General features: G+C 41.3%; 1 protein-coding gene across 1 annotated transcript in view; it reads left to right on the plus strand.

Annotated features, from left to right (window-relative positions):
* The window catches only part of CUX2 (cut like homeobox 2), a 643,055-nt gene that overhangs the window by 351,400 nt on the left and 268,476 nt on the right, over window positions 1–23,179 (plus strand). Inside the window, exon 4 of the mRNA XM_077292557.1 lies at window positions 9,919–9,997. Coding sequence (XP_077148672.1) covers window positions 9,919–9,997 — 79 coding nt within the window. The remainder of the gene's footprint in view (window positions 1–9,918; window positions 9,998–23,179) is intronic.

Raw genomic sequence — 23,179 nt, forward strand, 5'->3', positions numbered from 1 at the left:
GGGTGGTTCAGCAGGGTATCAGCTATAGTGTACAGCTGACAGCTGCTGCATTTTCATCCATCGGGGGATGCTATTGTCTTATATATGAGGTCACTAAATAGATGTATTGATGGTCAAGGGGCTAACCTGTATGAGGCTCAACTCAGCTAAGCCTTTCACCAAACACACAAGCTACAGGTAAAGTAAAACTATGAAGAGGCAGTCTCCCTACTTTTCTAAGAACAGTGAGACATACAACCCCCTATGAAGTGTAAATGTAGATAATACATATAGAAAATCAGAGTAGGAATGTGTTACACCCTATATGGGGAAAACCTCATGATCCAGGTTATATGTATATCCTCACCTGATAAGTCCATAAAAAGGGAAGGAAGGCAGCACTCCAAAATTACAATTGTAAAGAGTAAGGACTTTATTAGCCCAAAGCAATAGGCTAATATAATCATCACTTTTTATAATTATTTTGTATGGATGTAGTGCAGCGGGGTGGGTACAGTGTGACAGGCAGTGACCACAGGGAAAGTTCACAACAAAACTTGTTTAATGTCAAAAACTCACTCAAGTGTACAGCACTCGGTATCCTCCGGATCGCAGCCGGAAAACGAGACAGTCCATAAATGCGTCCGGTTGCTGACGGCGACTGCACCACCGTATCACACTGCGGGGTGCCAGAAGTTCATTCTGCTGGCTCTGTGTTACTCTCACACAGGCTGAGCTTTTGCAGAGCCGACTGCTCTGCTCGCTACAAAACTCCACTCTCACTGACACACCCAACCCTCCGCTGCAAGGGTATTTACAATAACCTGTGGACGTAGGCCACAAGAAAAACCCGGGCCGGGGGAGGAAACGGACCAACCCCACTACCTTCCTTAGTTTGTTTCAAAAATATAAGCCCATGACAGGTTTTCCGAAATCTGCCTTGAACAAATGGCTTGCCCAAAGCCAAAACTCACTTTTATTCTGCATTGCAACCACAGCTATACCTGTGACTGCAATGCACTCCCATGGCCTTAATATGCTTCTGAGCACATCCTGGGGTAAACATGGCGACCCTCGCAAATAACACCTGCAGCTGGCTCACATGGACTTAGTAATAAATATAGTCATGTCACAGGTAAAGGCTGCAAAATGGATCATAGTGATGTCAAACGCACAGGAATTATGAACACACCATCATAATACAAGGACGATACACACAGTGATGTGACGCAGCAGAGATACTGTAATTAGCATTTGTATTACCATATGTGACAGAGTGGTCATTAGCCACCAGTTGGTCCCATGTGTTATAGTCTACGGTCTAAATACTCCCATACACATTAGATGGCTGTCAACCAAATGATGCACTTGCCAATCATTCGTTCAACAGCCATTTCGTCCAGTTCTCCCATACACAGGAGCGTTTGTTCAGCTGAGAATTCTTGTGTTCTGAATTAAAAAGCTGTCTTATATCTGGGAGGGCAAAGCAATCGTCACCCTGAAATCAGAAATGCCCGATCAATTGGCTCGCATCCCCATACACATTATAGTGTTGGCCAAACCCCTTGATATCAGTGGGTGTGGTCAACATTAGTCTAATGTATATGGGGGGCTCAACTTTAACCCAGGCTATTTCCTAGTTGGCCACTCTTGTTCTAGATCAGTAGGGTTTTTTCAACTCTGAAAATCCTTTTTTTGTTACAACTTTTATAAATTACTTTAGATAAAAAGACTATTGTCCATAAATCTTAACAAATTCAGACAACCATAGCATGTGTCACCATAGATGATTTCAAATGTTTGTTCAAGCTCGTGTTTCTAGCTACTTCTATCTATCAGAGGCGGTCTAATGGTTGTCCGCAAGTTGTCATTTGTGGCCCCTTTTGTTAGCCTAAACTGCTTGTTGAACATCTAGAAATATGAAGACTGTATCTTCTGGAGATAACACACTCTTTATCTATAAAAGGGAGTATTGTAAAGCAATGTGTCTCTTCATGAGCTCATTCATTTGATCCAGTTGCATTATGATGCTGTCTAGCCGTAAAGAGTCTCCGATAACATGCAATTACTCCTGTTAACTACATTGCTTGAGTAAGTGAATTTGGGATGGAGTGTCTGCTAAACGTTGTTACATCAACAACCCTTTCATTGCCCTAACTGTTTGATGTTCTCATAGCAGAAGCTTAGCCTCTTCCTCCCTACTCCATGGCGTCTATTAGTCTGAGCTGCCAATGATCTAACCTCTCACTCTGGCTATTGTCTGTGTAAGTGTGGAGTTTGCCCCTCCGCACATCTCCTGCTTTCTTGGAAACCTTGTGCCAGATCTGCACACTAACAAATTAATTAAATTCTTTATGATTATATTTAGTGACCTTCCTTCCAGATGGAAAGCGGCTGTCTCAGAGCATAAATAGACCAAGGGAGTTGGAATACTCATATCGGAGTTGGGGCAGACAGCTTATCAACACGATCTACAATCAATAGCGCTGAAGTCAGCCGTCACTTTAAGGCTAGATAAAACAGGATAGCCGATCATAAGTGCTGTTTATATCCTTCTGCAGGAAACCATTTCAAGTGAAACAAATTTTCGGTGTCTGAATATAATGGCCATGTGTTCTGCTACCTCTATATAACATCAATTATTGAGAATTGTCTGGGAAGTGTGCTGTTTGCCAGGGGCTGTATTTGTGAACTGATCATCACCTAGACATGGCTTTTACATGACTTGTTATATGACTGGCTCCATCTAGAGTTGTGCTCATAAGTTTACATACCCCTAGCAGAATTTGTGCCTTTTTGCAAAATATGGCTTATGGAGCAGAACACCACTTTCTAACTTAGGAACATTGGTCAGGTAAAGTGATTCATCATAACAGAATTGTGTCAGTCCTTTAGAAATCCTTATAATAATTATGCCTATAGCCCATACTTGTCAGCTTTTGAAGTAGACATCTCTATTGTTGAGCTCAACCAAAATTTTTCATATGCACACCCTTTCATGTAAGACTCGCCTCATTCCCTCCCTGTTCCCTGAAAGTGCAGTTGAATGCATTATGCTCTTGGTATCAAGTACCAGCAACTTGATCTAGAAACTTCTCGTCAAGAGGAATGAGCATGCTTAATGGGGTAACAGGGTTGAAGGGGACTTTAACATTCATAGCCTATCCTTAGGATACATCATCGATATCTGATCATTGGGAATGTGATTCCCGGTAACCTTGTTCCCGCTACTGGTGGCGAAAAGAACTGCTCAGTTCCGGAGCTTCACAGCTCCGTCAATGGAAAAGTGGCCGCGACCGGGTACTGCACAGCCACCTCCTATTGATTTGAATAAGAAGCAGGTATGCAGGACCCAGGCGCAGCCACTATAGAGTTGAAAGAGCTGTGCAGTTCAGCAAGAGAGCAGTTCAGGCTGCCGCTGACATTGGGAAGAGCTGATAGTACACACAATACTATATTGATGGATGACCTTGCTTAACCCCTTTACCCCCAAGGGTGGTTTGCACGTTAATGACTGGGCCAATTTTTACAATTCTGACCATTGTCCCTTTATGAGGTTATAACTCTGGAATGCTTCAAAGGATCCCGGTGATTATGGCACTGTTTTCTCATGACATATTGGGCTTCATGATAGTGGTAAAATTTATTTGATATTACCTGCGTTTATTTGTGGAAAAAAATGGAAATTTGGCAAACATTTTGAAAATTTTGCAATTTTCGCAATTTTAATTTTTATGCTCTTAAATCACAGAGATATGTCACACAAAATAGTTAATAAGTAACATTTCCCACATGTCTACTTCACATCAGAACAATTTTGGAACCAAAATTTTTTTTTGTTAGGGAGTTATAAGGGTTAAAAATTGACCAGCAATTTCTCATTTTTACAACATCATTTTTTTTTAGGGACCACATCACATTTGAAGTCATTTTGAGGGGTCTAAATGATAAAAAATAACCAAGTGTGACTCCATTCTAAAAACTGCACCCCTCAAGGTGCTCAAAACCGCATTCAAGAAGTTTATTAACCCTTCAGGTGTTTCACAGGAATTTTTGAAATGTTTTTAAAAAAATGAACATTTAACTTTTATTCACAAAAAATGTACTTCAGCTCCAATTTGTTTTATTTTACCAAGGGTAACAGGAGAAAATGGACCACAAAAGTAGTTGTACTTTTTGTCCTGAGTACGCCGATACCCCATATGTGGGGGTAAACCACTGTTTGGGCACACAGCAGAGCTCGGAAGGGAAGGAGCGCCATTTGACTTTTCAATGCAAAATTGACTGGAATTGAGATGGGACGCCATGTTGCGTTTGGAGAGCCACTGATGTGCCTAAACATTGAAACCCCCCACAAGTGACACCATTTTGGAAAGTAGACCCCCTAAGGAACTTATCTAGATGTGTGGTGAGCACTTTGACCAACCAAGTGCTTCACAGAAGTTTATAATGCAGAGCCGTAAAAATAAAAAATCATATTTTTTCACAAAAATGATCTTTTCGCCCCCAATTTTTTATTTTCTCAAGGTTAAGAGAAAAAATTGGACCACAACAGTTGTTGTACAATTTGTCCTGAGTACACTGATACCCCATATGTGGGGGTAAACCACTGTTTGGGCGCAAGGAAGAGCTCGGAAGGGAAGGAGCGTCGTTTGACTTTTCAATGCAAAATTGACAGGAATTAAGGTGGGACGCCATGTTGCGTTTGGAGAGCCACTGATGTGCCTGAACATTGAAACCCCCCACAAGTGACACCATTTTGGAAAGTAGACCCCCTAAGGAACTTATCTAGATGTATGGTGAGCACTTCGAGGGGTTCAAGAGAGGCCTGGATGTCTTCCTGGAGCAGAACAATATTGTATCATACAATTATTAGGTTCTGTAGAAGGACGTAGAGCTGGGGATTTATTATGATGGAATATAGGCTGAACTGGATGGACAAATGTCTTTTTTCGGCCTTACTAACTTTGTTACTATGTTACTATGTTACTTTGACCCATTAAGTGATTCACAGAAGTTTATAATGCAGAGCCGTAAAAATAACAAAAAAAAAAACAATTTTCCCACAAAAATTATTTTTTAGCCCCCAGTTTTGTATTTTCCCAAGAATAACAGGAGAAATTGGACCCCAAAAGTTGTTGTACAATTTGTCCTGAGTACGCTGATACCCAATATATGGGGGGAACGACCGTTTGGGCGCATGGCGGAGCTCGGAAGGGAAGGAGCGCCATTTGGAATGCAGACTTAGATGGAATGGTCTGCAGGCATCACATTGCGTTTGCAGAGCCCCTAATGTACCTAAACAGTAGAAACCCCCCACAAGTGACCCCATATTGGAAACTAGACCCCCAAGGAACTTATCTAGATGTGTTGTGAGAACTCTGAACCCCCAAGTGTTTCACTACAGTTTATAACGCAGAGCCGTGAAAATAAAAAATCTTTTTTTCCCACAAAAATTATTTTTTAGCCCCCAGTTTTGTAATTTTCCGAGGGTAACATTTGAAATTGAACCCCAAAAGTTGTTGTCCAATTTGTCCTGAGTACGCTGATACCCAATATGTGGGGGGAACCACCGTTTGGGTGCATGGCAGAGCTCGGAAGGGAAGGAGCGCCATTTGGAATGCAGACTTAGATGGATTGGTCTGCAGGCGTCACGTTGCATTTGCAGAGCCCCTGATGTAACTAAACAGTAGAAACCCCCCACAAGTGACCCCATATTGGAAACTAGACCCCCCAAGGAACTTATCTAGATGTGTTGTGAGAACTTTGAACCCCCAGGTGTTTCACTACAGTTTATAACGCAGAGCCGTGAATATAAAAAATCTTTTTTTTCCACAAAAATTATTTTTTAGCCCCCAGTTTTGTATTTTCCCAAGGGTAACAGGAGAAATTGGACCCCAAAAGTTGTTGTCCAATGTGTCCTGAGTACGCTGATACCCCATATGTTGGGGTAAACCCCTGTTTGGGCACACAGGAGAGCTCGGAAGGGAAGGAGCACTGTTTTTCTTTTTCAACGCAGAATTAGCTGGAATTGAGATCGGACGCCATGTCGCGTTTGGCGAGCCCCTGATATGCCTAATCAGTGGAAACCTCCCAATTATAACTGAAACCCTAATCCAAACACACCCCTAACCATAATCTCAACGGTAACCCTAACCACACCCTTAACCCTAATCCCAACCCTATTCCCAACTGTAAATGTAATCCAAACCCTAACCCTAACTTTAGCCCCAACCCTAACTTTAGCCCCAACCCTAACTGTAGCCCTAACCCTAGCCCCAACCCTAACCCTAGCCCTAACCTTAACACTAGCCCTAACCCTAACCCTAATGGGAAAATGGAAATAGATACATTTTTTTAATTTTTCCCTAACTAAGGGGGTGATGAAGGGGTGTTTGATTTACTTTTATAGCGGGTTTTTTAGTGGATTTTTATGATTGGCAGCCATCACACACTAAAAGACGCTTTTTATTGCAAAAAATATTTTTTGCGTTACCATATTTTGAGAGCTATAATTTTTCCATATTTTGGTCCACAGAATCATGTGAGGTCTTGTTTTTTGTGGGACGAGTTTACGTTTTTATTGGTAACATTTTCAGGCACGTGACATTTTTTGATCGCTTTTTATTCCGATTTTTGTGAGGCAGAATGACCAAAAACCAGCTATTTATGAATTTATTTTTGGGGGGCGTTTATACCGTTCTACGTTTGGTAAAATAGATAAAGCAGTTTTATTCTTTGGGTCAGTACGATTACAGCGATACCTCATTTATATCATTTTTTTATGTTTTGGAGCTTTTATACGATAAAAACTATTTTATAAAAAAAAATATTATTTTTGCATCGCTTTATTCTGAGGACTATAACTTTTTTATTTTTTCGCTGATGATGCTGTATGGCAGCTCGTTTTTTGCAGGACAAGATGACATTTTCAGCGGTACCATGATTATTTATATCCGTCTTTTTGATTGCATGTTATTCCACTTTTTGTTCGGCAGTATGATAATAAAGCGTTGTTTTTTGCCTTGCTGGTTTTTTTTTAATGGTGTTCACTGAAGGGGTTAACTAGTGGGACAGTTTTATAGGTCGGGTCGTTACTGATGCGGCGATACTAAATATGTGTACTTTTATTGTTTTTTTTTAATTTAGATAAAGGAATGTATTTATTGGAACACTATTTTATTTTTTTTATTATTTATTTAGGATTTTTTTATTTTTTTTCACACATGTAATTTTTTTTTTTACTTTTTTACTTTGCCCCAGGGGGGACATCACAGTAAAGTGACAGATCGCTGATCTGACACTTTGCTGTGCACTGTGTCAGATCAACGATCTGACATGCACAGCAGGGAGGCCTCCCAGTGCCTGCTCTGAGCAGGCCCTTGGAAGCCACCTCCCTGCAGGACCCAGATGCAGTCCCACGGCCATTTTGGATCTGGGGCCTGCAGGGAGGAGACGCTCGGTACAAGGTGAGCAGATCGCCTTGTACCGATCGTCTCAGGGAAGCACACAGGGAGCCCCCTCCCTGCACGATGCTTCCCTATACCGCCGGAACACTGCGATCATGTTTGATTGCAGTGTGCCGGGGGTTAATGTGCCGGGGGCGGTCCGTGACCGCTCCTGGCACATAGTGCTAGATGTCAGCTGCGATAGTCAGCTGACACCCGGCCGCGATCGGCCGCGCTTCCCCCGTGAGCATGGCCGATCGCTCTGGACGTACTATTCCATCCTTGGGAAGTAGGGCCCACTCCACATGGACGGAATAGTACGTCCAATGGCAGAAAGGGGAGAAAGAAAGCAGTGGGGAAAAATAAGAGCAAAAAACTCTCCACTTTTGCCCAGGTAACAGGTCCACTTTAACTGAAGAATGGATCATGCATGCATTTGTAATAATTGATGTAAATATATTGTAAGAAGGTGCATAAAAGCTATTGCAACCCTTTAGAGACATGGCCCATTTTAGTCCTCCAGGACACGGCAGTTGTTTTCATCCTTCCATCGATGTAGCAGCGCGAGGGTTTATTTTTTTGCAAGTCAAAATATAATTTCCAATGGCGCACTATTTTACTTTTTTTAGGGGGGGGATACCTTCATTATTTAAATAATGTGTCTATCTTACTCTGTGGATTGTTATAATTGAGCATAGTTTATTTTATAATGTTTTAGTACTTTGGGACAATAATATAATATTTTATGGAAATAAAAATGTTTGCCAAGAATAGTATGGTGGGGCACTATTGAGCTGACAAGGGGAACCTCTTCTAGCGGAACAGACGACCACCTATCCCTCTCTATACAGACAGGGTTACTTGACCAATGAAAGGGACATTAGGAATAAAAACAAACATTTAAATTGGGGAACATGCTATGAAATAAATAATCTATGCAGTTGCATAATACCCAGTACATGCCCTTTTCATATTTGTTCATTTAGAACGGATGGAGAACTTGCAGACGTTGGATTTAGTTATGATCTTTTTTTTTTAACTATTTTGACATTATGTGTTATATGCGTTCACATGTTTAAATATATTGACCATGTTGTCCATTTATTAATTTAAGCCCTGTCAAATAGACTGATTATATTATTGTGTAATGGAATATTTATTGTATCCTTATTCTTTGATGCAGACTAATTATATTTCATTGTTGGTGCCACTATAAATCAATTCTTTCTCCTGTCTATGTATTTATTTCTTTTTAATAATCTGTATTTTATACTTTTTTTATGGGAGCTACTTCAAGTGAATTTGTACATAAATCTTTGCTGACAGCTATTTTTTCAATTGATATAATTACTGTAATGTTTTTATAAGTTTAACTTCAATATTATCTGCTTAGTTAGTTGTTCTGTAAAACTACCCATCCTGCCATGCGGTAGATGTTTCATTAAAAAATGATAATTATGATGTTAAAGATGACTTTAAGTTCACACAAATCTCAGCACATTATCTAGTTTAGAACAAATATTTGTGCATTTATAATCATACAGAATTTGAGAGACACATCTTCATGTTTATTGTATGTTTCAGACACATTTTACTAAATATTTGAGCACAATTTAAGAAAATAATATTATCCCAGGATAATGAGAGACGTAAGACAAATAAGTACTTAAAAATAATCATCTTTATTGAAACAATTAAAAAGTAATAAAAAACTAAACCTATTTGCAGAGAACACCTCAAAAAAGGGGAGCACATAACGTAAATTTTGCAGATCCAAGATAGAGCATTAAATGGAATCTGTCACCACATTTGACCTATCTAAACTATTAATATGGGCATACAGATTATAGACTATTGAGGAGAGTGATACCTGTATGCCTCATATCAGATGCCTTGTTGTGGATAAATCATCTTTTATCACTTTATATAAATTACCTCTTTCAGACTCTGGGGAATACACTGCCTGGAAGATAACTCTGCCTCCAGAGACTGAAGGGGGAGTTACCAGGGTGAGGCAAGTAATTTATAAAGAACAGGAGAAATGAAATTCGTCTTGCAAACACATTTTTGCTTTTCTCTGACCTCTGCTATATTGCCCCAATATTGAAGCCCTGTCTGTCTGTGAGCTGAAGCTGAGAGGAATCTGCAGATGTGTCAGGTATAATCGCACATAGCTCTGCAGAGAGTGACCATCACACATCACACTGGTAACTCCCCTTCATGTAAAATAATCTCTGGAGGCAGAGCTATCTTCCAGGCAGCATCCGCCCCACAGCCTAGAAGAGGTAACTTATATAAAGTAATAAAAGATGATTTCTCAACAATGCATCTGATATGAGGCATACAGGTATGACTATTTTCAGCAGCTTATAATCTGTATGTAGTTTTCACTAAAATGTATACCTCACACATTGTAAAGATGTGTTGAACTTGCAATAATGTTCTACAATGTTCTGTATGTAATCTGTCTTCTCCTTTGACTTCTCACCAGGTTGTAGCTCTTAGTAAAAGAAGCAAAGAAGCAGAGGCCGCCTTCCTCAGTGTATACAAGCAGCTCATTGAAGCACCGGGTAATTTTCCTTTCTTTTCTCATTTCTATTTTTTCTTTCGCGTTTGAGGATATGACTTACAGTCCTGTCATTAAAAGCTATTGAAATCTGAGCTCTACAATTCTAGTTCTCTAATGTACTTGCAAAAGTTGATCATAAATATTTTCTTTAGACTATTAACTACTTGAGAAAGAGTAATTATAGAGAAATAACATAAATATCAAATCCAAATGTCTCATTATCATTCGGAAATCCAGAAAATAAAACCAAGGGAATCAAAGCAATATAATCTAGACAACTAAAGGGAACCTGTTAGCAAGTTTTTCCTTCACAAATTGCTACAACCAAATTATATGTATCTTAATGCTCATCGCTACAACAAGTATATATTACCACATTAGCATACCTTAGTTTTATACAAGTCCTGATCTGCATACCAATCTGTGTCGATTGGCCCAATAGGACTCCAAATTGTGATTGGCACAACCCCTCAATGTCCTCAATTCCTGCCCCTCTGCCTTTTATTGACTGAGCTGAGATCTTGATACCATCTATGGCAGAATGAAAGAAGATTTGTTTACTTTATCCAAGCTTGGACTCTGCTTCTCTACCCAGCTTATCTCCATACCATCTGTCAGAGATGTCCATCAAAGGTGAAGGAGTGGCAACTGTTGACAGAGTGTTGGTGTGCAGAAACTCAATGGACCACTTGGTTACAATGCTGTTATTAGTGCTTGTCTCTGATTCTCTTTGCAGCAATGCAGACAGGAGTAAAACTTTAAAGGGGTTGACCACTTTATCTTTATTTTAACACTTGTCGGGAGCACAATTTTGTGACGCATACTAAGGTGTGTTATTTGTTCTCCTCCATCACTTGTTAGTGTAGCTTTCCTCATAGACTGTACAACATTCCTGTCATAATGGCCACCAGTTGTGGAGGAAGTGATCCGACCTGTCCTTCAGCCTCCTCCAATTGAAAACAGCTTCTCATGTAAAGTATTTTCCAATTGGATGAAGTTGACGGACATGTCCAGTCACATGCTTTTCCATTAGCAGACATTTTGTGGAAAGGAGCGTTGTGCGGTTATGATTTATTCTGTACTAACACAAGCAGAAAGAAAATCTTTCATACTTGCATATACGTAAGTACCACAAAATCTTTTCCCCAACACATTTGTTAAAATAAAGATAAAGTGATTAATCCTATTCAGAGCAATGCTGTCCGGGAAGATTTTACAAAATACCTCTTTTCCGGAAAAAAGTAATTGCCTCTCCAGTGCCATATGCAGGTCGCTACTCTGTGAATTCTGTATGACCAACTTCTTAACGAGGATTAAAAGTAAAGATATCATCTGTAAAAAATATCATGTTACCAACCAGGTAGTCAGCATTTTTTCATTTAGGGCAATTTTGTAGTTTTTGAAAACTTAACAAAAAAAGTGTGAAACAACTGAAAATATGTCTTATATTCTAGGTTCTTCAAAGTAGCCACCTTTTCCTTTGATGACTGCTTTGTACACTCTTGGCATTCTCTTGATGAGCGTCAAGAGGTACTCACCGGGAATGGTCTTCCAACAATCTTGAAGGAGTTCCCAGAGATGCTTAGCACTTGGCCCTTTTGCCTTCACTCTGCGGTACAGCTCACCACAAACCATCTCGATTGGGTTCAGGTCTGGTGACTGTGGAGGCCAGATGATCTGACATAGCACCCTATCACTCTCCTTCTTGGTCAAATAGCCCTTACACAGCCTGGAGGTGTGTTTGGGGTCATCATCCTGTTAAAAAAATAAATGATGGTCCAACTAAACGCAAAAAGGATGGAATAGCATGCCGCTGCAAGATGCTGTGGTAGCCATGCTGGTTCAGTATGCCTTCAATTTTGAATAAATCCCCACACCAGCACACCTTCTCCTCCATGCTTCACGGTTGGAACCAGGCATGTAGAGTCCATCCATTCACCTTTTCTGCAAAGACACGGTGGTTGGAACCAAAGATCTCAAATTTGGACTCATCAGACCAAAGCACAGATTTCCACTGATCTAATGTCCATTCCTTGTGTTCTTTAGCCTAAACAAGCCTCTTCTGCTTGTTTCCTGTCCTTAGCAGTGGTTTCCTAGCAGCTATTTACCATGAAGGCCTGCTGCACAAAGTCTACTCTTAACAGTTGCAGTAGAGATGTGTCTGCTGATGTGTCTGCTGATAGAATGTGTGGCATTGACCTGTCTCTAATCTGAGCTGCTGTTAACCTGCAATTTCTGAGGCTGGTGACTCAGATAAACTTATCCTCAGAAGCAGAGGTGACTCTTGGTCTTCCTTTCCTGGGGCGGTCCTCATGTGAGCCAGTTTCTTTGTAGCGCTTGATGGTTTTTGCCACTGCACTTGGGGACACTTTCAAAGTTTGCCCAATTTTTCGGACTGACTGACCTTCATTTCTTAAAGTAATGATGGCCACTTGTTTTTCTTTACTTAGCTGCTTTTTTCTTGCCATAATACAAATTCTAACAGTCTATTCAGTAGGACTATCAGCTAGCTGTGTATCCACCAGATTTCTGCACAACACAACTGATGGTTCCAACTCCATTTATAAGGCAAGAAATCCCACTTATTAAACCTGACAGGGCACACCTGTGAAGTGAAAACCATTTCCGGTGACTATCTCTTGAAACTCATCAAGAGAACGCCCAGAGTGTGCAAAGCAGTCATCAAAGCAAAAGGTGGCTACTTTGAAGAACCTAGAATATAAGACATATTTTCAGTTGTTTCACGCTTTTTTGTTAAGTATATAATTCCACATGTGTTAATTCATAGTTTTGATGCCTTCAGTGTGAATATACAGTTTTCATAGTCATGAAAATACAGAAAAATCTTTAAATGAGAAGGTGTGTCTAAATGTTTGGTCTGTACTGTAAGTAAAAATGCTCTTATGGTGATAATCAACATGTACAATAACGCCAGATGTATGGAGCCATGAGATGATCATTTACAGTGGGTACAGAAAGTATTCAGACCCCTTTAAATTTTTCACTCTTTGTTTCATTGCAGCCATTTGGTAAATTCAAAAAAGTTCATTTTTTCTCATTAATGTACACTTTGCACCTCATCGTGACTGAAAAAAACAGAAATGTAGTAATTTTGCTAATTTATTAAAAAAGAAAAACTGAAATATCACATGTTGATAAGTAGTCAGACCCTTTGCTCAGTATTGAGCAGAAGCACTCTTTTGAGCTAGTACAGCCATGAGTCTTCTTGGGAATGATGCTACAAGTTTTTCACACCTGGATTTGGGGATCCTCTGCCATTCTTCCTTGCAGATCCTCTCCAGTTCTGCCAGGTTGATTGGTGAACGTTGGTGGACAGCCATTTTCAGGTCTCTCCAGAAATGCTCAATTGGGTTTAGGTCAGGGCTCTGGCTGGGTCAGCCAAGAATGGTCACAGAGTTGTTCTGAAGCCTCTCCTTTGTTATGTTAGCTGTGTGCTTATGGTCATTGTCTTATTGGAGGTTGAACCTTCGGCCAAGTCTGAGGTCCAGAGCACTCTGGAAGAGGTTTTCATTCAGGATATCTCTGTACTTGGCCGCATTCATGTTTCCTTCAATGATAACCAGTCGTCCTGTCCCTGCAGGTGAAAAACACCCCATAGCATGATGCTGTCACCACCGTGTTTCACTGTTGGGATTGTATTGGGCAGGTGATGAGCAGTGCCTGGTTTTCTCCACACATACCGCTTAGAATTATCACCAAAAAGGTCTATCTTCATCTCATCAGACCAGAGAACCTTATTTCTCATAGTCTGGGAGTCCTTCCTGTGTGTTTTAGCAAACTCTATGTGGGCTTTCATATGTCTTGCACTGAGGAGATATATTGAAGAAAACAGCCACACTCAGGTTTGGATTTTTTGAATGCATAACAGGAGCAAAAAGTTTATTCAAGTCACCACAATGTTAAGGCAATTAGGAGAGGGACTCCGTCGTAGGTATAAAGTAGGTAAGTAGGTAACGTTTTGACCCCGTGGTGGGTCTTTGTCAACCCTCACTTGAAAGAGGATAGGAATAGTAAAACGGAGATGCAGTATAGAGAAATCTGGAGAAATTCCCAGTACGGACTATAGTTAATGCATGTGGAGATCCGGAATGGCATGGAAGGGGTATGTCCCTGGGAATACTGCAGGCGCTTTAGCGGTGCCTGGTGGTGACGTGACCGCTCCAGCTCCTGCAGTATTGCCTTAACATTGTGGTGACTTGATACTGTGGATTTTGTACTTATTGAGATGAGGCACTAATGTTGTACTAGAAGATCAGGCTCGCCTCAGCGTTCCAATTCATCCCAAAAATGTTAGGACTGATGTCAAAGCTATGTGCAGAACATTCAAGTTCCTCCACAATGAACTCATTAAACTGTGTCTTTATTTACCTTGTATTTTGTAAAGAACAGTAGTCATCCTGAAACAATAAAGGGCCTTCCTCGAAAGAGTAGTCACTGGTGAAATTTCGACAGATCTAGAACACACATTGTCCATTTGGGATCTGACCATGAGGTTTTCTGGAGGAGATATTATAAAGGGTCTCATCCACACCCTTTAACCCATCTCCTGGTCCGGTTAAAGGAGGATGACTAATTGCATTCAGGGAGCATAATAATAAAGACATAATTATAATTTAAGTAATATTTTCCCACAGAAACCACCTAAAGGAATAATATGAGCACCTTCCAAACATACTTTCATCATGCTTAGCACACCAAACACAACTATGGTATATCCATAATTCGGGTTGATATTACATTTTCGTGGTTTCCCAAAGACAAAAATTCTGGTGCTTGACCCCACAGAAACGATTATGTCCCTCCAATTACAGATATATCCAGGGATGGTGTTGATATCATATTATAAGTGATATGGCATGGAATTATTGTATTTCCATTGCCATGTGATATCCCAAGTATGGGCTAGAGAGGACCCGTCTGCCTTAGGTGCACTTATTATCATGTTTAATGTAGCACTTCCAGAAACTGTCAGCTAATAGCTACCGTATATACTCGAGTATAAGCCGACCCGAGTATAAGCCGACCCCGCTAATTTTGCCACAAAAAACTGGGAAAACTTAATGACTCGAGTATAAGCCTAGGGTGGAAAATGCAGCAGCTACCGGTGAATTTCAAAAATAAAAATAGATGCTCCATGCCGTTCATTATGGCCCCATAGCTGTGCCACATAGTGCTCTGCACCATTCATTATTGCCCCATAGCTGTACCATAGAAAGCTGTGCCATATAGTGCTCTGCACCGTTCATTATCGCCCCATAGCTGTGCCATATAGTGCTTCTCACCGTTCATTATTGCCCCATAGCTGTGCCATATAATGCTCTGCACCGTTCATTATTGCCCCATAGCTGTGCCATATAGTGCTCTGCACCGTTCATTATTGCCCCCAGATGTACCATAGAAAGCTGTGCCATTGCTGCTGCTGCAATAAAAAAAAAAAGACATACTCACCTCTCTTGCTTGCAGCTCCTCAGCGTCCCGTCCCGGCATCTCTCTGCACTGACTGATCAGGCAGAGGGCGGCGCGCACACTATATGTGCGGAGAGACGCCGGGAAGACAGAGCGGCGCCCGGCGGGTGGAACGCGGATAGGTGAATATGTAATACTTACCTGCTCCCGGCGTCCTGCTCCTTCCCCCGGACAGCTGGTCTTCGGTGCCGCAGCCTCTTCCTCTATCAGCGGTCACCGTTACCGCTCATTAGAGAAATGAATATGCGGCTCCACCCCTATGGGAGTGGAGTCCATATTCATTTCTCTAATGAGCGGTCCCATGTGACCGCTGAACAGGGGAAGAGCTGCGGCTCCCGGAGACCGTGGGACTGCAGGGACAGCGCCAGGAGCCCCGGAAGCAGGTAAGTATGCCTCAGCGCCCTGCCGCCGACCGTGACTCGAGTATAAGCCGAGAGGGGCACTTTCAGCCCAAAAATTTGGGCTGAAAATCTCGGCTTATACTCGAGTATATACGGTAATTAATTAATTTATCTACACACAGGAGACACTGCCAGGTCCAGTATATCCAGTGATATTAGATTTATTTATCTAATACAGTGATTTTCAACCAGTGTTCCGCGGCACACCCGACCACTAGTGTGCCGCGGAACACTGGTTGAAAGTTCCCCAAACTATGGTGCCCCCTCCTTTCTGCCCCGATCTCCTGTCCGCTCCCCTCCTCCCTCCTGTCCGCTCCCCCGGTCCTCCGATCCCCCCACCGTGTTCCGATCCCACCCCCCCCATACTTACCTAGCTCCGATGTCCCTCCCGGTGTCCGGCTGTCTTCTCCATGGGCGCCGCCATCTTGGAAAATGGCGGGCGCATGCGCAGTGCACCCGCCGATTCTGCCGGCCGGCAGATTCGTTCCTATACATTTTGGTCGCTGTGATAAGTTCTATCACAGCGATCAAAATAAAAAAATAGTAAATAAACCCCCCCCCCTTTATCACCCCCATAGGTAGGGACAATAATAAAATACAGAAAATATAATTATTTTTGTTTTTCCATTAGGGTTAGGGGTAGGGTTAGGGGTAGGGGTAGGGTTAGGGTTGCACTTAGGGTTAGGGTTGCACTTAGGGTTGCACTTAGGGCTAGGGATGCACTTAGGGTTGCACTTAGGGCTAGGGTTGCACTTAGGGTTAGGGTTGCACTTAGGGTTGCACTTAGGGTTAGGGTTGCACTTAGGGCTAGGGTTGCACTTAGGGTTGCACTTAGGGCTAGGGTTGCACTTAGGGCTAGGTTTGCACTTAGGGTTGCACTTAGGGTTGCACTTAGGGCTAGGGTTGCACTTAGGGCTAGGGTTGCACTTAGGGCTAGGGTTGCACTTAGGGTTGCACTTAGGGCTAGGGTTGCACTTAGGGCTAGGGTTAGAATTAGGGTTAGGGTTAGAATTAGGGTTAGAATTAGGGTTGCAATTAGGGTTAGGGTTGGAATTAGGGTTAGAATTAGGCTATGTGCACACGGTGCGGATTTGGCTGTGGATCCGCAGCGGATTGGTCGCTGCGGATTCGTATCAGTTTTCCATCACGTTTAGAGTACCACATAAATCTATGGAAAACCAAATCCGCTGTGAACATGGTGCGGAAAATACAGCGCGGAAACGCTGTATATTCACACTGAGTGAGTATAAATACATTTAGAATCTATATTATTAACTATATGTAGAATATGTACTGTTTTAGTGTCATTTTGTGCCATTTTGGTTGGTGGTGTGCCCCGGGATTTTTTAAGTATAAAAAGTGAGCCGCGGCTCAAAAAAGGTTGAAAATCACTGATCTAATACATAACACAATCCATAACAATTTATATTCAGTAATGTTCCTATGTGTTATTAGTGATAGCTTGACATGGTTAACAGTAGTAGGCAGTGGACACATCCAGCAAATATTCCAATAAAAGAATAAAAACAGCTATTAACCCCTTAACCCCCAGAGCTTTTTTTGTTTTTGCGTTTTCGTTTTTCACTCCCCTTCTTCCCAGAGCTATAACTTTTTTATTTTTCCATCATTATGGCCGTGTACTAGAATACGGGAGAAAAATTCCAAGTGCGGTGAAATTGCAGAATAAGTTCAATCCCACACTTGTTTTTTCTTTGGATTTTTTACTAGGTTCACTAAATGCTAAAACTGACCTGCCATTATGATTCTCCAGGTCATTACTAGTTCATAGACACCAAACATGTCTAGGTTCCTTTTTATCTAAGTAGTGAAAAAAAAAAATCCAAACTTTGTAAAAAAAAAAAAAAATTGCCCATTTTACGATACCTGTATAGTCTCAATTTTTCGTGATTTTGGGTTGGGTTAGGGGCTTAATTTTTGCGTGCCGAGCTGACATTTTTAACCATAACCATTTTGGTGCAGATATGATTTTTTCTTCGCCCGTTATTGCATTTTAATGCAATGTCGCAGCGACCAAAACAACGTAATTATGGCGTTTTGATTTCTTTTCTCTCTACGCCATGTAGTGATCTGGTTAATCCATTTTTTTATCGATGGATCGGGCGATTCTGAATGCAGCGATACCAAATATATGTATGTTTGATTTTTTTTATTGCTTTATTTTGAATAGGGCGAAAGGGGGGTGATTTGAACTTTTATATATTTTTTATATATATATTTTTAAAAACCTTTTTTTTAACTTTTGGCATGCTTCAATAGTCTCCATGGGAGACTAAAAGCTGCCACAACCCGATTGGCTCTGCTACATCAGATCGCCTCTATATAGAAGAATTACTCACATGCTATGAGCGACGACCACTGGGAACTATAGAGATCTCCAGGAGACCTCAGGTTGTCATGCCAACACACCAGTGACCTGTGATCACATGACACGGTGGGCATATTTCCGGCGCGATTGCCGGAAGCACTTGTTAAATGCTGCTGTCAGAGCTTGACAGCGGCATTTAACTGGTTAATAGCCGCGAGGGGATCGTGATTCCACCTGCAGCTATTGCGGGCACATGTCAGCTGTTCAAAACATGTCCCGGGAAAGATGTGGGCTCACCGCCAGAGACAACATCAAAGGGAGGGGGTCCGACATTGGCGTAACTGTGCGCCCAATGTCGTAAAGGGGTTAAACCAAATCAAGAAAAAATATAGTAAAGTAAAAAATATAATCGCAATTGTTAGCATCTCCCTGCTGCATAACTCTCTGGGTTTTCTGGGTCTCTAAAAGTCTATCAACACAAATCTTCTGCAGATCAAGCTCGGCTGGTGTGATTGCTCAGCAAGAATGTTGATTGGCATCCTCACTGCGCTTGTAATTAGACAAGGGAGAAAATCATAAATCTTTTTTATATTGTTCACACAGATGTGATGTGAAGGGAAGGAAAAAAGTAGCAAAATGTGTTAAAAAGAGTAATTAATGCCAGTATTATGGTGGATGGCCTCATTTAAATTTCCCTGTGACTCTCATGTTGACAGCAGATTCTAACACCAACATGAGATCTATTCTCTGCTCCCTATTAAAGGGACACTAATCCTAGAAATTAATGTTCAATATAAACAAGAATTAAAGTCACTGTTTGGTAGTCTGCATTTTCTGAATAATTCTGCCTGAAGCTGGAGCTTATTAAACTTTTGCTACATAGCAGCCTAGACAGACTTCTGTTGTAGCCAGATGAAGAAGAGGAAGGGAGGAAAATATGAGACAATTTATTTATCTTTTTCTCAATTTTAATAGCAATATAAATGTCATGCATCTCGGTTCCAACCCTTGAGCCTGTGCTTTGTGGTAGGGTTCTCTGTCTGCCGAGCCACAGCAAATACACCTTTTCCAGATGTTTAGTTTCTTATTTCTTATATCCTTGCTTCAGTCTTTTTAAGGTAACAGATGTTTTCATTTACTCATGTGTCTGCCCTATCACCTTTAAGGTGCGGCTTTATATACTCTTCCCCTGGCGATATTTCCTGCTTGTGCTAGTCTGTTTTAGATGTCCAGCCATACTATTGTAGATTAAGCCAGTCAGTGTAAGACCAGGTAGGGTTTATTCCTCTGCTGTTTATGTCCTTTACCCTGCACCTATCTTCTATTTCTTTTTAGGAAGTAGGTGAAATATTCTTTAACATTACATTATTTAATCCTTTATTTTGTGTATTTTTTACTCACTCTGGGATCTTTCTATTTCAGCACCAGGGGTGAAACTACAACAGGTGCAGGGGTTGTAATTGTACCTGGGCCCTGGAGCCTAGGGGGCCCTAAAAGTCCCTTTGGCCTATAGAAAAAAAATATTGCTATTAAAGATTTAAAATATTTGGGGGCCCTTTTGGAGCTTTCGCATCGGGGCCCATGAGTTTCAAGTTACGCCACTGTTCAGCACCCTTTCCTTTCTGATGGTTATTTGCACTCTATTCTGCCCTCTGGTTCCTTAGGAGGAACGTGAAGTGCTCAACGGACTTTCAGGCTGCATAGGTCCGAGTTTCCATCATCTAGTCTGTGATTAGGGCTATCTCTGCTCACGCAGGTACCACTAGGGACTGTGGGATCAGGATCTCTAGTCTGCAAAGGAGCTGGCAGGGTCAGTTGCAGTTTTTAGTGTGTTATCTATTTTCTCGAGTGAGTTGCTACACTATCATAACAATAACACACAATAGGATTGAAAAAAGATTAATGGATGAATTGCTGGTATATTTCTACTTTTTCTGTGTTTATTGTTGCTTTGATCAAGTGTTTATTCATAATCAAATTAAAGTTGCTGGGTGAGAGGAGCATCCAGTATTATTTTACCAAGACTGAGCATTATCTGTTCCTAGTCATATTAAATGGAAAATGTACTTTCAACCAACTTTGTGTAAATTAATAGTACAGGTGAATATAAATGAATGAATACATATCTGCTCTGATGACTACTACTATGTAAGTTCTCCCGTGCTGCTTGTCTCTGTGTGCTAAAAAAATGAAGACCAGGAATCCCTCTCTGTGCTGTGCTAAGTATGGGAGACATCACAGCAGCTAGACTTTCTCCACCAGCCCAGAGTGGATTGCAAATTAATGTTTGACCATGCAGAGGAGAAAACTGGTGAGAATCATAGAAAATGAGACATATATAAAGGCCTGAAATTATTTTTCATATATTCAAACACGGCAGTTTATTCTGAAAATATACTTGAAAGTGCGGTTACCTGTTAAGTTTTTGGTTTTTTGAATTTTTTTAACAGAGAATATAAAAAAATGAGCAGAGATAATTGGAAAATAAGACCATCATAAATTATTATCAGGCAAAGTGCATCAAAGTTTTCATAGATAAACGACTGGTTCAACAATGTACTGAGTCATCTTTTTTCATCCAGACATGTGACAGGATGTAAAAAAACAAATACTGTAAACGGATATACAGTGCCTACAAGTAGTATTCAACCCCCTGCAGATTTAGCAGGTTTACACATTTGGAATTAACTTGGCATTGTGACATTTGGACTGTAGATCAGCCTGGAAGTGTGAAATGCACTGCAGCAAAAAAGAATGTTATTTCTTTGTTTATTTTTTTTTTTAAATTGGGAAAACTATTTTCAGAGGGTCATTTATTATTCAACCCCTCAACCCACCAGAATTCTGTTTGGTTCCCCTAAAGTATTAAGAAGTAGTTCAGGCACAAAGAACAATGAGCTTCACATGTTTGGATTAATTATTTCTTTTTCCAGCCTTTTCCGACTATTTAAGACCCTCCCCAAACTTGTGAACAGCACTCATACATGGTCAACATGGGGAAGACAAAGGAGCATTCCAAGGCCATCAGAGACAAGATCGTGGAGGGTCACAAGGCTGGCAAGGGGTACAAAACCCTTTCCAAGGAGTTGGGCCTACCTGTCTCCACTGTTGGAAGCATCATCCGGAAGTGGAAGGCTTATGGAACTACTGTTAGCCTTCCACGGCCTGGACAGCCTTTGAAAGTTTCCTCCCGTGCCGAGGCCAGGCTTGTCCGAAGAGTCAAGGCTAACCCAAGGACAACAAGGAAGGAGCTCCGGGAAGATCTCATGGCAGTGGGGACATTGGTTTCAGTCAATACCATAAGTAACGTACTCCACCGCAATGGTCTCCGTTCCAGACGAGCCCGTAAGGTACCTTTACTTTCAAAGCGTCATGTCAAGGCTCATCTACAGTTTGCTCATGATCACTTGGAGGACTCTGAGACTGACTGGTTCAAGGTTCTCTGGTCTGATGAGACCAAGATCGAGATCTTTGGTGCCAACCACACACGTGACGTTTGGAGACTGGATGGCACTGCATACGACCCCAAGAATACCATCCCTACAGTCAAGCATGGTGGTGGCAGCATCATGCTGTGGGGCTGTTTCTCAGCCAAGGGGCCTGGCCATCTGGTCCGCATCCATGGGAAGATGGATAGCACGGCCTACCTGGAGATTTTGGCCAAGAACCTCCGCTCCTCCATCAAGGATCTTAAGATGGGTCGTCATTTCATCTTCCAACAAGACAACGACCCAAAGCACACAGCCAAGAAAACCAAGGCCTGGTTCAAGAGGCAAAAAATCAAGGTGTTGCAGTGGCCTAGTCAGTCTCCTGACCTTAACCCAATTGAAAACTTGTGGAAGGAGCTCAAGATTAAAGTCCACATGAGACACCCAAAGAACCTAGATAACTTGGAGAAGATCTGCATGGAGGAGTGGGCCAAGATAACTCCAGAGACCTGTGCCAGCCTGATCAGGTCTTATAAAAGACGATTATTAGCTGTAATTGCAAACAAAGGTTATTCCACAAAATATTAAACCTAGGGGTTGAATAATAATTGACCCACACTTTTATGTTTAAAATTTATAAAAATTTAACTGAGCAACAAAACTTTTTGGTTTGTAAAATTTATGCATCTGTTAATAAATCCTGCTCTTGTTTGAAGTTTGAAGGCTCTAACTTATTTGCATCTTATTAAACCTGCTAAATCTGCAGGGGGTTGAATACTACTTGTAGGCACTGTATGTAGCCTTTTCATTCTGAAGTTAATTCAAGTTTTTCTTCATTGAACTTTGCAGCCTGTATTGAGGGCATGATGTGTTTAGGGACTATTGCATTCTTATATATGTCTGGTGATATGTATTACATTCCGGTTGCCAGGACTCTGTCCATGACACTGTATGCAAATTGTCTTTACAGAGAGGAATAGGACAAGAACGCTAGCGCCAACTATTGGAAGCAGCAATCCTAAAAGTCAATATCGACACTAACAACCCTTGCAATATGACTTAGGATAAAGGCCAAATCAGAATCTCAATCTGCAGAAACAGTGTTTCGGGGTGTTGCCCCTCATCAGTGCAAAGTATGTGATCTGATTTGGCTAGGTGAGAGGCTCTAGACTGGGGTATAAGGGGAAACGTTTTTCCTTCTGGAGAGTGACAAACAAATCCTGGCATGTCAGAGTGTGGAGAGTTATGAGCCATGCATGCTCCTCTGCAAAACTAAATATGCAAATTGTCTAATTAGAGGGGAAGAGGAATATAACTCTAGCTCCACCAATTGGAAGCAATAATCCTAAAAGTCAATATCGACTCTTTAATCAGCCTTGCAACATGACTTAGGATAAAAGCCAAACCAGAATCTCATTTTGCAAACACGTCTATCAGTGCAAAGCATGATATCTGATTTGTGCTAGATTTCTAGTCCTCTTCCTCTCTGTCGAGACAATTTGCATATTTAATTTCCCAGAGGAGCATACATGGCTTATAAG

This window comes from Ranitomeya variabilis, chromosome 1, assembly GCF_051348905.1.
Source record: "Ranitomeya variabilis isolate aRanVar5 chromosome 1, aRanVar5.hap1, whole genome shotgun sequence".
Classification (NCBI taxonomy): Eukaryota; Metazoa; Chordata; class Amphibia; order Anura; family Dendrobatidae; genus Ranitomeya; species Ranitomeya variabilis.